Source organism: Clinocottus analis, unplaced genomic scaffold, assembly GCF_023055335.1.
Source record: "Clinocottus analis isolate CAN_PGR_092001 unplaced genomic scaffold, fCliAna1.0.p SCAF_17, whole genome shotgun sequence".
NCBI classification, from domain to species: Eukaryota; Metazoa; Chordata; class Actinopteri; order Perciformes; family Cottidae; genus Clinocottus; species Clinocottus analis.
Genome location: NW_027175898.1, coordinates 9808797 through 9824768, shown reverse-complemented (window position 1 = coordinate 9824768; position 15972 = coordinate 9808797). Strand labels below are relative to the sequence as shown.

The 15972-nt window shown below is 40.5% G+C and overlaps 1 protein-coding gene across 2 annotated transcripts in view; it reads left to right on the top strand.

Annotated features, from left to right (window-relative positions):
• The window catches only part of rcan3 (regulator of calcineurin 3), a 39340-nt gene extending 23368 nt beyond the window's left edge, over positions 1-15972 (top strand). Inside the window, exons 3-5 of one of the 2 annotated variants that reach the window (XM_068581006.1) lie at positions 7523-7696; positions 9067-9238; positions 12724-15972. In XM_068581006.1, the coding sequence (XP_068437107.1) occupies positions 7523-7696; positions 9067-9238; positions 12724-12878 (501 nt within the window). In that variant the 3' untranslated portion in view covers positions 12879-15972. The remainder of the gene's footprint in view (positions 1-7522; positions 7697-9066; positions 9239-12723) is intronic. The other variant, XM_068581007.1, reaches the window with a different exon arrangement.

Genomic DNA, 15972 nt, shown 5'->3' with positions numbered 1-15972 from the left:
TAACAATTCTGCCTGTCAAGTTAGTTACAGTGTCCCTCGTGTCAGAAATAAAGAAAGTCATATCTCTTAGAGGAATTGCAACCGTAATCCACAGGTGTGAAATACATAACATTACACTTTAACATGTGCTATACAGATGTTAGCTTTCAAGCTAGCAACAAACAAAGGACAACTAACTATGCTAAAAAAAAAAGGTAATGCTCCAGGAAGGGTATTTTGGGAGTTGATAATAGGTGCCAGTCAATAATTTATTTGTTCACAGATCCGACAAAAGGATGAGTGGAGTCAGTTAAACTGCAACAGAACTGAGCTCCAGGAAGTCGCTCGGCTACTTCTTGCAACAGGACATTGAACTCAAACACACACTGAACCACTCAGTAACAGATTAGTAACAGATTAGTTAAGATGTGTTTGGCTTTCTGTTGTAAAATAATGCTGAAAATCTGAAAAACGTAATGGAAACTTCTTCATATTTTGAGCATTTGCTATTTTCTCGACGGTGTTCGTAGCAATGTTTTGGCGACCAAAAGGCCTGCCTCGTTTGAAACATAATACATTTTCATGTCACAAGGGAAAGTTGTAACTGCATACGGACCTAATCTTAATGGAAAGTTGGCTCTGTTTTAGAGAACGGTAATGGAAAAAATAAGGAACGTGATAAGCAGAAATGTGCTGGAACAGTCATGCATGCAGGTATGAGGTTTATGATCCAGCTGCGTCTGTTATCTCTACAATCTGCCTCCCTTGTTCGACCTCATTAGACTGGATCCAGTGTGGCCCTTTAGGGAGGACTGTAATTAAAAACAAAGGTCCACACACTTAAGGAATGAATTTCCTTAATTTTTCCAACATGATCTATTTTAAGTGTAAAACTGTCCCTGACTCACCCCGAGGCTCCGTGGCCTATTTTGTTAGTTTTCACCCAAATCCCATTCAAGCACGAGAGTCTGGATTAGACTGTACTGGAGCTACACACGTGTCGCAGAGAAAGATGAGTGATTTGACAGAATAAAAACAATTCAAAAATGTGGGATAACCCTTCTTTAGGTACATTTTGATCGAAAATGCCAAATAGTGTAAATCAGTATAAAATTGGACTAGTTTGTGGATTACAGTCATGGATTTTGGTATCCGAGTGCCTGCCAATGTGAATTTAATACTGTACTAGCTTCAATGAAAGACCACATCAGAGTAGAATAGGGCATTGTTACATTGTGTGGCTGCAGATTCACACAATGCATGCTGGTAGATACTGAATTAAGTCTGCAACCAACGGTTATTTTCATTGCTTATTAATGTGATTATTATTCTCTTGATTAACTGGTTAATCATTTGTTCTATCAAATGCCGGAAACCCCAAACTATTCAGTTTACCATCATAAAAGACTAAGAATACACGTTTTTCAACATACATTATGAACTGTATTAGATCTTTACATTGGCTGTCCAATCATGCAAAAGCCTTTATTTTGGAATCAAAATTGGGGTGGCTATTTTGTGGCCCTTTTGTGTGTGTTTGGTGTATTTTTTTGTGAAATGGCTGATCAAAGGAATGATGGGATATGTCGGTGTGTTTCAGCTGATGTCTCACCAGTGACAGAGACCAAACTGAACATGTGAGCCGTATTTAACTCCCTAAACTGCACAATGAGTTGACGTAAGACAACAATTAAAGTCAACAGCATGCTGGAACATCACCGATTGAGCACAATTTACTGAGAATACATTCAGAATCTTTTGGTATTCAGCGCGTTTTCATCCATTGTGTTTACCGTGCAAACAGAGCAGGATGGACCTGAGGCTCTGCTAATTGTAAGTGATCACGACACGTTGAAGAAACATAACCCTTCCTTTACATAAGATGGGAAAACACTTAAGTCACAGTCATCTGTCACAGGGTTACACTCAATGCCACCACTCGACTGATTCATTACCTGGAAGAGGTGTGAAGTAGATTATACTGTAAACACATTTAAATTCCTCAGCTTTATCTCATCTCCTGGACCCTGCTTGCCTCTGCTCTGTTCTGTCCATCACTGCTGTGTATTGTTCTGCTGCCTGACTTTGCCCTGATGAAGCCCTGTTGACAATGCTCAATAACCCGGCGCCTCGTCCCTAAACTGGCTGATCTTGTCTTTGGATGATTGTGTGTGTCGGGACCACTCGCTGGTTCTGTGTTCTGCGCCACTGAATGTGAGTTCTGCCCGCTGTCATGTCCTGTCGCCACCATCATGACAGCCTTTCCTTTACCGTCGCTGTACATCCCTCCAGGTTTTATTGTTATTGCGCTTGATTGGTTTCTGTCTCTTCTTTTGGGACTTTTCTGTGCGACGTGTTCTATTTTTTTAATTATTTTCGCCCCTTCAGGACATGAGGCCACACAACAGCCACCTGAAGGAATGTTCAACTTATATTTAACAGGATAGTCATAGCTCATAGCTCATACATAATACACAATTTGATTTAACAAATACAATTTACAGTTTAAGCACTGTAGTTCAACTCTATTTTTTTTGCAATTAGAAGAAATCTGGCACATTGGCTGCAGGTGATTTGCATTTTCTCCCAGGAGGATTTTGTTTACTGGAAACTATGTTTATACTCTCGCAGCAGGAAACAGCTTACTCTATGGAGAAATAAAAAACTAAAACACAGGTAAAAATGGCACCTTTCCAAAAATGATGACGGAAATCTGTCGAAATGTTAGACACAAAGCCTAAAGTATGTATCTCTTCTGATGCCATGTGAAATATTTCCTTTTTGTCATTTCGGTAAAAACTCTGAGCGGTTATTATCTTCAAGGGGCCTCTTTGAGCTCTACCAATTGTAGCAGTTCCACATTTCACAAATGTCGCTTGCAAATTCTGTATACATTTGTGAGTCCTTCATGGTTCATAGTTCTACATGGTTCTCGCAAATTGTCGTCTATTAGAGCTGTGACTTCACACCACCTCCTCTTGAACCTAAACACATCTGATTTCTCTTGTTGGGGAAACAAAGCTTGTGAGTAAAACATATAATTTAATGTGAGATGGAACCATGGAGGGGATAAATACAAACTGTGTGTGTGTGTGTGTGTGTGTGTGTGTGTGTGTGTGTGTGTGTGTGTGTGTGTGTGTGTCCCTCCTTATTTGTTCTGTTTGCTAGTTAGTCTTTAAAAGAAAAATCATATTTTTGTCCAGCTTCTTCAATGAATGTTGTAATCTGCCTTGTTGAGAATGAAACACAGGAACATGCTGTTCCCTTCTCCTCTCAGTCACTGCAAATACAGTAGGAGCAGGTGCTAGATCAAGCTGTGCGTGCCTGTCTGCGTGTGTGCGCGCGTGCGTGCGGTTTAAACCTGTCTATCTCTGGACAAGTCGTCCTTCAGTTGTGCTTCTAAGGCGACTGTGGCTCAGTTAGCATGCCCGTCTTTCAATCAGCGGATCGGTGGTTCGAGCTCTTGCTCCGCAAGGCCCTCTTGTTGCGTCCTTGAGCAAGACACTTAATCCTGAATTGACACTTAACCCTGAAGCTCCCCATTGCTGTGTAAAAAGCAAAAATGTAAGTCCCTTTAGATGAAAGCGTCAACCTAATGAAATGTAATGTAATGCTTGGATCCTCATGACGCTACCTGTGACATTACTTTACTATGCAGACATGTCATGTGTGTATGGGAGTGGATACCTACAACAATACCAGCTAACTAATTGTGGAAACACACCTGAACATGTGTGTGTACATGACTCACACACACACATCCACAAAGAGAACAAAGGGAGGGGGTTACCGAGGGAACGTTATAATAGCAGATGAGCAGGACACTTTTCAGCCCGCAGTAACTCAACACCCCTCTCCTCTTCCTCCCTCCCCGCTCCTCTTCCTCCTCGCATTCCCTCAGGATGTCCGCTCATAGAGACCACATAAATTAGTTATGAGCACGCTCACTTGTTGCACTCCAAACGGCCGTGGATATCAGCGTCGGTGGTTATAAACAGTACACGCTATTTTGGAACATGATCTCGGCGCTTTCCCACATCTCTCCTTATGCCAAAACATCAAATTAGAAGACATAAGTACCCGCTGTGTGTGTGTGTGTGTGTGTGTGTGTGTGTAAGAAAGACCACCTTATCGGTTATCACAGATGGAGTTTGATGACATGTGAGTCATAGTAGCTGGCTAAGGCTCATGGAAAATTTACAGTTTGAAGAAGAGCTTAAGTGGGCTCTGCAGATAGGCCAAACAAGTGCTTTGTTGTCATTCTCAAGCTAATTGCAATTAAGCCTAATTGTAAGAATTTGCATGCAAATGATAGCTGCTTGAATGCTCTAAAATGTAAGTAGAACGTAAATTCTAGAGAGATACATTTGCTGATTATTTACCCCAAATCCTTAAAGCTGCATTGATCTATATTGTTGTACTAGCAGTGGAAAAAAAAATACTAATGTGGAAGGTGTCTCAACTCTATAGGGCTTGATAGCTTTTTTAGCTAATTGTTTTGGCTTTACGGCCCACAACAGTTTCTTTTTGTGTCTGATTTGGTTCACATTCACAGCTCTCATTGGCCTCTTAGTCGTAAAAGGTCCTGATAAACCGTCTGTATGCATCCTTCACAGAGCCAAAACAGAGAATGAATGTTGAACTGACACTCATTGGGGCACACAATTACAACTTAATTTGAATAGTAATGTTGCTCTGTATTAAAGATGTGCTCCTGTGATGTTGTATAGCAAATCTAAAGAGTTGGGCAGTCATAAGATTCAAACAGAGATCTGGTTTGCAGTGGATGACCCTTTGACCTCTTTAATACAACATTTTCACACGTTTCTTCTGCTGTTTGAACACATTTCAAAGGAAGAGGCTATTTAGTTAACTACTATTTAGCAGTTCACTGTGGGGGTGAGAGAATCAATGTTTAATGAGCAAACTTAACACTTGGCTGTCCCCGTATGGCTCCCTCTCCTCTGGCTTTTCGGGATTGCAGCCTTCTAATTGCCAAGGTAGTTGGTAATTTAACTCAAAACACATAAAAGGAGTCAAGATATTCACACATTCCTGATCTGACCTCTTTCCTGTGCTTCTTTAGAATGCACCTTGTATGGTGAACTAGAAACCTGACTAAAAATGGTATCGCGGAGCCCGGAGCTGAAGTCAGTTCTGAAGTTTAGCCAGCCGCCCCGAGGCGTTAAGCGAAGGGAAGACCAGATGCACTTACATGGGGAGAAGGACTGGAATTAAAACAAGAAGGGAAGCGGGGAAGATTATGAGCAAATTAATCTGCTTATTCTTAAAAATGCAAATAGTTTTACCACAGTGTACACCACACTGCGGCTTAACTGTTTTTCACAGCTTGCACAGTCATTAACAACTCTGCATGTGTCAGACAGGCCGAGGATGTGATTTCTCAGCGGAGGTGCAGAAGACTCTGTATTCTCATTATAACAAGTGTTAAAAAAAAGTACTTTGCTGTTATTAGGCGTTCACGAAGGACTGTAAAGTACTAGTGTGTGCTTTAATTATATATTTTGAAATGTATTTGCAAAAAATGTTATGTTTTGAAAAGGCGTTCAACAGTTTCCTGATAACAAAGGACAAATCAGTTTGGATATTCCCTTGGCAGTAAGTAGTGTTACAAGGTGACGTGTGTCATCGGGTCATGCACAGTATGACAATCTACAGCTATCTTTTTACTTTGCATCTTCATTCTTTTATTTTTTATGTTTTACATGAATTGCTTACTTTGCTTGCCAGTCCAGAAGTTACATGTTGCAATATAGTGTTTAATGATAAGTCAAATAATACATTCATTGTTAAAGTCCAAGCACATATTTGATGGTTACAGCTTCTCTGATAGACGTTCTTGTCTCACCATGTACTAAAACTAAATATCTTTTTTTTCAAACAGCAACTCAAATGACTTGGACTGATCTTGAGCTTTCCTGATGCTTTATCCAGCAATTGATTGATTAAACAAATCATGAAAATAAAGCCATTCTATATACAATTTTGTGATGAAGATGATGGCATGGCCGTTCATTCAATCCTGCTAAATGTTACGACCAGATGTACAGTATATGTGCAGGAGTTTTTTTTTTTTGAATGTCTTCATCCAAAGGACACACGGACACAGAACCGAGCACTCATTTCAGTGTGCCGAGTACTGAATACCTGGTGTCAGCCATCACTAAGCTGTCACTAATGTGCTGAGGCAGATCTCACAGCCGACATGCCATCTGTGAGATCCTCCAGCTAACACGAACCCTTTCCATCCTGGTGAGAGGTGCTGTGTCAGCCAAACGAGGGGCGTGATGTGGGAGTGTTTCAGTGTTTCACCATGAAAATATATTAAGACGAGCACTGACATGCATTAACACAACCATGGACGGATTTTATGTGGGCCAAACTTACCAATTGATGATGATGCCACTGACTGCACATGGTGGCTCTCGGGACGTTGGACACATGAGCGCGTCAAAGGGAATAGGAAAAGGCATTTAGTCTTTGGCACAAACTCTCAGTGCAAAGTGGTCGTGATGAAACTGGTCAGTCCACCGAGCATCTTGATTTTTAGAAGGAAGACTTTATTTCATAGTCACGTTTCCGCCTGTGCTGAGAGGTGGAGATAAAGAACAGCGCTGCTGCTGATTACTCAGAAACCAGCTCTCCCAGCGGCCCTGTTCCTTTCGCCCTCCTTCTGAGCGGCTTGATTGCGTTCACAGCTGAGAAGGCTACTTTGGGGCCCATGAGTAAAAAAAACATACATAAAGCAGATATGGGAATATATCATATGGGTATATTTAAAAGACAAATGTGATGCATAAGGAAGATAGGGGGAGGGATCCGAGATGGGTGAGAGTTGCATAAAGAGACGTGAGGAAAGAGGACTGGGAGACAGACGGCATCAGAGGAGATTGCAGGCAAATCGTCGGGAAGTTGGAGTTTAAATTCCCCCATTAACACAATAGCGAAGGAAATGTGTGCAAAGCCGTTAGAGTCACGTCTAATGCTCAGACAGAAGCGTCAATGAATAACTTAAACCCCAAAAGTTTAGCTCACCCTAAAATGTCTCACCAGAAATATGGAAATACTGCAGAGATAACATTGGTTGTGTTGGATATTTACACAAAATACGTTTGTAAGAGTATTTGATAACATTTGAAAGATTGTTTGCAAAACAAAGCATGAGGTTGAGTAAGTTGCTCCAGGGGACCTTTTACCAGAAAGCAATCACCCCTCTGTGATGCCAGCACCGAAACAATTAGACAGTTAATTGATGAGGCAATCGACAGAAAAATGTTGATGAAGCTAAAATAAATAGGACAAAATGATTTGCTGCTTCTAGCTCCCCGTTTCTACAAGAAGTGTAAAGATGGGTCTCTATGAAATGTGTTATTTTAGGAAAGAAAAAATTCATAAAAAACTGAATGCACAGATTCGCCAATATTGAATTTAACTGTTGTTGTTTTTTTGACCTATGTCTACTTGCTATCGATACACTTGTGTGTTTTCTGTTAACATGTAATGTTTGTTTCTGCTTTTGCAGGAGAGGTTTGAGGCCTTGTTTAGGATCTACGATGAACAGACGAATTTCCAGATGTTTAAAAGCTTTCGGAGAATCCGGATCAACTTCAGCACCCCAGAGGTCGCTGCTCGCGCTCGCATCGAGCTGCACGAGTCCGAGTTCAACGGCAATAAGCTCAAACTCTACTTCGCCCAAGTGAGTGTCGCTTAAGGGGTCTGGGAAAGGGCAGGAAGGGGGCTGGGACATCATGTACCGTCTCAGATACATCAGAGTTTATTTACATGGGGAGTTATTGTAATTTCATCATTCACAGACATAAGTGTACACACACAACATAGGGAGAACAAACTCAGAAAGAAGAGTAACACTGGCTTTCTCCTCAAGTCCTGTCACTTCATCTTTTATATTCTCTTCTCTGGCCACACCTGACTGCTTTTTCAACCCACCAACCCTCCTGTCAAAGCTCATCAGTCACATGATTGAACACATGAACGCATAAATTCATGATTTCTCTTCCATCGTCGTTGTGTGTTTTTGTGTGTCTGTTGCCTTTGGGGAAGAATGGGAAAGATAAACAAGGTGAAGTGTGTTTCTCAGAAGACAAACTAAGAATATCCTAAGTGTACTAAGACACAATATGTCTTCAGTACTGTGATGACATTTTTATACATATTATCTTGTAGCGTTAAGATTAGCGACTTCATAAACTGTAGGTGAATTCATATCTGGTCGTTTTGGTTCAAACAGGACGAGATTTAGTTGAAAAGCAAAAGATTTGACGTCTGAATGTCTTCATTTCAATGAGTAGAAAAAACAGAATCCATTGAAATGCTACAAGCTCTGTTAAAGCTGAAAATAACTCATTTAAAAACACTTTCAAGCCTAGATGCCTGCACGTCATTTGGCCTGCAAATCTTTATATTCCTGCTTCCTTGGAAACCATGAGTCAACCTATAATTGATGCTCTATTTATCACAAATACATCACCAGTCATGACCCCTGCTGTGCATCTCAGTACTTTGATGTAAGAGGATTAAGGATTTTAGTGCTCTGACAGATACCACATGTAGGTATTGTAATTATGGAAGTTGGTTGTTATTAAAACGCCAGAATCCGTCATGGGAAGGAGCCTGCAATTTAAGACGAAAAGACTGTGACACAAAACTAATGTGCTTCTCTTGCTCTCAGGTATCAGGATTTAACAACTGTTGCAAATTGGCGCTACTTTGTGGAGCATTGCTATTAAAATAAAATAAAAAAAAAAGGTCTACATCAATTTGTCGCCAGGCAGTACGGGATGAAGCTAGGCTGCAGCTAATTTCACTACCGAGTGTATTAAAGTAGTGAACCATTAACAGGTGTACACATAGAGAGAAATACATGAAAAAATCCTTACAGAGGAATTTAACAGCCTCTCTCTCTCTCTCTCTCTCTCTCTCTCTCTCTCTCTCTCTCTCTCTCTCTCTCTCTCTCTTTCTCTCTCTCTCACTCTCTCTCTCTAAATCACTTTGATCTGCTCTATCGAGCTCTACGGCCTTCATCAGTTGTCATCTTCTCCCCGATAGGTCCAGAATGGCGACGAGAACATCGACAAGTCGTACCTGGCCCCTCCCCAGCCCGTCAAACAGTTTCTCATCTCGCCGCCTGCCTCGCCTCCTGTGGGCTGGAGCCAGAGTGAAGACGCTACGCCCGTCATCAACTACGACCTGCTGTGTGCAGTAGCCAAGCTAGGACCTGGTCAGTACTCTGTAAATGTGTTCAACAAGCTCGTGCAGTATGCTCTGACACAAAGTCTAATGACGCACACACACAGAAACAACCACACAGAGGAGGTGTGCAATAAATCAGATTTGAGTCACCCAGATACAAAATTATTCGAATAGTTTCTTGCTCCTCAGCAGTAATCAGAAAAGGTAATTTATCTAGGAAGCAATTTGACAAAATAATTGGGGTGAACATTGTGGAATTATTACGATTCTATTCTTGACTTTCAATGCAGGCATTTCAGTAATGTCTGCAAAACAGTATTAAGGTCTAATTTACCAGATCACAGATGCATTTCTGTGTAAGGCTGCCATTACGTGCCTATCTAATTATTATTATTATGAGTTGAGTGTCATTTTAAAATTGATCTTTCTCCGGGAAATGGCTGTCAACGTGGAATGTTCTTACTGCAGTGTTACTGTGCACACGCTCTCGGTCAGGCAGCGACATAAAGAATAAATAAAGCAGCTTGAAGCCCATAACTCACGTCCACAGTGCTGGCCACCATCCGTCATTGTCAAGGGTGCTTAACCTTCACTTGCTGCTTCCTGACATCTCTCAGGAAATATGCATCAGCACCAATATGTGTGTGTGTGTGTGTGTGTGTCTGTTTGCTCATGGTTTCTTCATTTTAGACTTTGCAAAGCCAAAAATACAAGCGAGTCTTAAGAACTGTATTAGTCTGCACAAACGCAAAATCGTTAGCATGTCTGGTTTGCTGGCTTAGTACCTCTAGTGTTTTAACATGACCTCCATGGCCTGGACGCTGTCAGAGTTTAGAGGAACATTAGCAGCTCTGTTTGTCTTTTTATTCAATGAGGGAAAGTTTATACTTAAGCAACTCCAGTCAATGTTACTTCAGATAATGTTGCAATTGCTAAACACATCCTCTTTCTAAAACAACATCTCCGGTAATGTTCAAACTGAAAATATACAGTTAAAAAATACAAAGTGTGTACAGTTAGCTCAGGTCCTAAATGGTTTTGAACCAAATGACAGTGTAATGGGACATGTTTCCTTCACATACATTAAGCCAGAACTAACTGGCTTGACCTTACAAAACAAGAACAATGCTGCTTCTCTCATTTGTATCCTTTTGCCTGAGATCTGCTGGCTTTAGCCTCACTCTTTTAGCATGATATTATGTCCAGTAAGTAACCATTGTGTGCCAGTTTAAAACACTTTTCATGAGGTTTTGGTTTTGAAATACGTCAGCAGAAGACAGCAAACCTAGGGAGCTAGCGTTAGCACAGCTCAGCACAGTTGCATTGGGAAGTCAGCTTCAGCGCTCAGAAATAATGACGCTTCAGTCTGCCCTGTGGACAAGATTTTAGATTGCAGCAACCTTTATTAAATGTCACCGAACACACATGAAAAGGTGTGTAACATCCACAATATCTGCCCATATTTGTGTTTCTTGAGCATACTTTAAGCCTCAGTAAACAAGAACAATGCTGCTTCTTTTATTTGTATCTTTTTTGCCAGAGACCTGCTGGTTTTATATCCAGTATGTAACCATTGTAACCAATATCTGCACATATTTGTCAACGTAAGCTCACGATGATGAAGTGGGTTCATTTTCAACCAAAACGTATTGTACTGTATGTGTGTTTTTACACACACTGACAAAATGAAGGAAGGGAAGGGCGGTTACACAAAGTATGAGAACAAATATGACATTAAGAATAGATGTATGAGAAAGAGAAGGAAATAAAAAAAACTATTGAAATGAAAATAAATGAAAGTATGCCTGAAAGGGCCTCCAGAGTATGTAACATTTCTTATCAGATCCATGACCAGCCTCGCGTATTTTCTCAAGCTTGAGGCCAGACATTAGGATCTGGAGCCTTCGAGAACGTCTGGGTAGAGCTGCGTCCTTCCCTCTCAGCAAAACTGCATTTAGCTGGAAAACAGGACTTCTAAATCTGTATTCAGTTGAACGCTGTTATCTACAACTAAAACACGATGAAACTTCCCTCATGCAAACAATCAGACATGCACACACACACACACACAAACACACACACACACACACACACACACACACACACACACACAGTGTCCAGACAAGAGTACCACTTTTGAGGCGTTCTGCCGTTGCCATAGCAACACGAGGAATCAGATCAGCTGCAGCTCACTGCCTCCCTCTGTCAACTCCCCGCGGTAACAGCAGGACGCCGTTCAGCTGCAGCTCTCTGTTTGGCAACACTTTGGAAAAAAAAAAGGGACGAGACCAATTTCCTCCCGTCTACCAGCTGTCTCATCTCATCTCCATGGCAACTGTGATACAATCTAGCAAGTGTGTGTGTGCGTGTGTGTGTGTGTGTCTGTGTGTGTGTGTGTGTGTGTGTGTGTGTGTGTGTGTGTGTGTGTGTGTGTGTGTGTGTTTTTCAATCTGCGTCTGCTGAGTTTGGCATCTGGACAAACGTCCGGCTGTTCCTCAGGAAAGTCTCTTTGTTTTCTCCAGAGGCCGCGAGCTGATCTCCAGTGCAGAGGGGCAGAAGAATATTTTGTCGAATAAAAATATCTCCGATGTGGGATAAAGAGTCACAATGAATAAACAATAAACACAAGTATATTATTTCAACCAGAAATGGTTTACACTTTTCTGACAGTGTTTTGTTCTCCCAATCAACAGTGATGGAAGAAATATTCACATGTTTTCCTCCAGTGAAGCGATAAATACTCATACTCAAGTCCTGCAGGCACATTAAACTAAATACCTGATAATTCTGAATAGTATCAACTTCATGTGCATTAGCACAGGCACATTCAGAAATTCAGATTATGGGATTATTATAATTGATGTGTGAAATGTTCTGTATCTCTAAATACGGTATTATACTAATCAATATCTAATAATATATAATATATACTGATCAAAAAGTACAATAATTTCCTTCTTTTTTTATATAGTGGATTTAAAGTTGAAGTAGCATGAAATGGAATTATTAAATAAATGGACTCTAATTGGAATTGAATTCTTTAAATCTTATTCCCAAGCTATAGTCCAATATGTACATCTTTTAAAGGGGTGATATAATGTTTTATTTATTCAACTAGATTAAAAAAAATCCACAAACAGCTGGATGTAAGCAAACAATATTGAAAGAGAAGCAAATCATACATTTGTTCAGAACTATTTTAAGCAGTGCATTCATACAATGTTGGTTTTTAGGAGTTCTTTCCCCCAAAATACAACGACTAAAAAAAAAATGGAATGACTCTGTTTTTGGAGATCACCGGCACAGAAGGAAGCATTATATTGTGCGTTGGCTCTTTGGCTTTATTAGTATAACTTCACTGTTGGTTTTGGTCTTTTCAAGGGATTTGTTCACAATGAGATAAGTCTTAAGTACAGTACTTGAATAAATTTACTGACAGAGAGACTATTTAATGTAGAATGTTCTTGAGTAACTCCTGCTCCCCCTCCCTCCCATCCTCTCACCCTCTTCCAGGTGAAAAGTATGAGCTCCACGCGGGGACAGAGTCCACCCCCAGCGTGGTCGTCCACGTGTGCGACAGTGAGACAGAGGAGGACGAGGCGGCGCGGCCAAAGCAGCAGATCGTCCAGACCAGACGTCCGGAGGGACCCCCTAAAGTCCTCAACTAGAGAGGCCTCCCGCCCCGACGCCGGCGCGGCCTCCGACCGCCCCTTAAACCCGCAACACACCTGCCCTCTCTCTCTCTCGTCTCTGCACTCACAGAGAGCGTCGATGCCCCTCATTTCAGTTCAACTACAAGCAAAAACAAACCAACAAACATTGCTCGCAGACGTGTTTGTGGGGAGCGTGGCGATGGAATGAGGTTGGCTTGAAGGGGATGGATGAGAATCACACACACACTCATCACATTCTGCGGACAGCGTGGGGAGTGGCGGGCACGCTTGCCTCCACCCCAGCAACCCCCCTCCCTCCTCCTCGTCTTCAGCAAAAGGGGTGGAAATACCTGTCCCAACACAGGCACCTGTCACTTATCACACACACTCAGCTCTCATTGCTAGTCCTGCTCGGTAGCCTGCTAGTTAGTTAGCTTTGTTAGCTTGTACCTCTCCCTTCGTCTCGCAGTCATGTGTACAATAATCTTTGGTTAAACAAAGGCATTTTTATTTCTTATTTTTATTTCTTTGTTGTTTTTTTTTACAATAAATTGTGTTTTCATTATATATATATATATATATATATATATATATATATATATATATATATATATATATATATATATATATATTTCATCCATTTTCATACCTGCTGGTTTGTCGCTTCAGCTTGTATCAAGATTGAGTGTGTGATGTTCCTGCTCTTGTCTGCATGTATATACTGTATTACAAAAGATACGTACAGAAACACAAATACTAACAAAATATATCAAGAAAAAGGAACCTATTAACATCACACACAGCACGAAGCGTCATATGTGACTAACAAAGTTGTGGTGACTGTTTGACTTTTTTTCTGCTCGTTTTGGCTTTTTGTCTTTTTTATTTGGAGAGGTGTTGTTTTTTGCTAAACTACTAGATGTGTATTCTTACAATGTATTTGATACCCCCGACACTTTTTGCATGCTTAATTACTTCTGTAGATGATGAGCTGAGGTGTTTTTTAATTGTTGTTTGTGATGACAGAGAAACAGTGTGACGCTTTTGACGCAAGTGCATATCCCCGCGCAGAGTTTAAAGTGACGTCATAAGGAGGAAAAAGCGGAATGTTTTTTGTTTTTTTTTTGTGAGATTGACACTTCAGTCTTCAACTTGATGGCAAATTTGCTTTTGTCGCTGTTGTTGAGATCTGCTAAATCAGAGACAGTTCATCCCCCTCATTTTCTTCAAGGGGGTTGGGATGTGGATTTTTCTTTCTGATTCTGTTTCTTGTTATTCACATCTCTAATGTTTTGGTTATGTTGTTTGATCAAACTCACTTTCTATGTGTCAGGCTTTCTTCTGAAACCTACAACTGCTTGTTTTGCACTGAGTATCTTTTGATATCTCCGAGCAGTTGCGGATGCTGTCGACCGCCTCCTGCTAAGCACCAGAACACTGCGCTGCTTCTCGCTGTAAATAGCTGAGCAGTCTGTGGAAGTAGTCCTTGTAGATTTTGTAGTTTATCTGGAAGCATTTTGCTGAGAAAAGGGAAAATTAGGTAGCCTCATGAGATATCAACCAAAGCATTCACTCACCCCATATTGTCATGAAACATTACGCGATGTTTTCTTACTCAGATACACCGATGTATATTGTTGAAGTAAACAGAAAGAAATCCTATTTTACCAACACAACTTTTGATTGCATTATTTTTATTTTATATTAGCAGATATGCTTGTTTGCAGTATCTCGTTCAGTGGAAAGTTGAACAAAAGCTTCACTAAAAATCATAAACCTTAAAAATAAATTGGTTTCTGTTGGGCTAATGCTCCTCACAGTCCTGTATCATATCAGTGTTTCACTTCATTTATTCGGTATTATATTTCAGCGCTTCAGAAGCACATTGAACAAATGTTCTTAACAGGGCTTATCGGTGTCAGTGGTGAGTCCAAACCTTATTTGTCATTGGCTGCGTGAAATCGAAATCAACCTTTTTGCGATATAACAGTATTGGTACGCAAAAGACCGTCTGCATGTGAGCACTTTATTGTGTTTTGTTTGTTTCCTTCACATAAAATAGTCCTTGAGACAAAGTAGGAAGCACATTGCATTGATTCTGTTTCTATTGTGTTTTTGTTTTTTGTTTTATCTCAAGCTGAACACCTGGTTAGCCTTTTCACCAGCATATTGCAGTGAGTGAAACACTCCACTTCCTTTTTGCTAGTGTGAACCTTTGAGAATTTCAGGCCTTTTTGGGTCCATGGAAGTGTACAACTGTAAAGGTGTAGACATGCAGTACAGTCATAGGTTTTAAATGAGGCAGGATGACACTGCAGAGTAAAATCAATGTTGTTATGTTCGTATTTGCCTGCAAGAAACATTCATCTTATATGCTGAGAAAGTTAAACGTTTGTTTTAAATGTTGGCAGAGTGCAGTTTTATTGGCACTACAGTAAAGCTGTCACAGTTATGTAAGCAGACAGAAGATTGATGGATCTATGGAGGTGCGTTGGGATAAAGAGGAAGCAGCGGAGCAGAAGGAAGACACTCGTGAAGATTTTTTTTACTCTCTGAGGTTATGGTGTTTGAAACCGGGTGCATTTTGGTCAGAGTTGAAATGAAAATGTATATTTATGTACATATGCCAAGTGTTTTTGTTTTCTGTTGTTGCTGAGGCCAGTCCCAGTGTGCAGTTTGTTACGGCTTCTCTTGGCAATGTTGTAATAGGAAAAAAAATACAAAAATATGTACCAATAAGTCCTGAACATGCTCGATCAAAAACCAACTGTCATTGTGTTGTGCTCAACATGGACTCTGTTTGAATGTTTCTTTTATTTCTGGGGAACGTCTACTAAAAAGATCAATGATACCGTTTGTCACTGTTGTACCGTTTCTGTTGAAATATGAATATTGTGTCTTGTATTGTAGGAATCCAGAAAACAAAGTAGCAAAACAAGCAATAATTTACAGTTCTATAATACCGGTATGTGTATTTTCATGTTCTGTACTTATTTCTCAGAGATGGTCTCTGTCTCTTACAGTATCCGCTTCTATTTGTGTAGTATAATAGCCATTTGTTTCACATAGACAAATACATAAAGACTTATTCTTAAAGCCATGTTCAGTG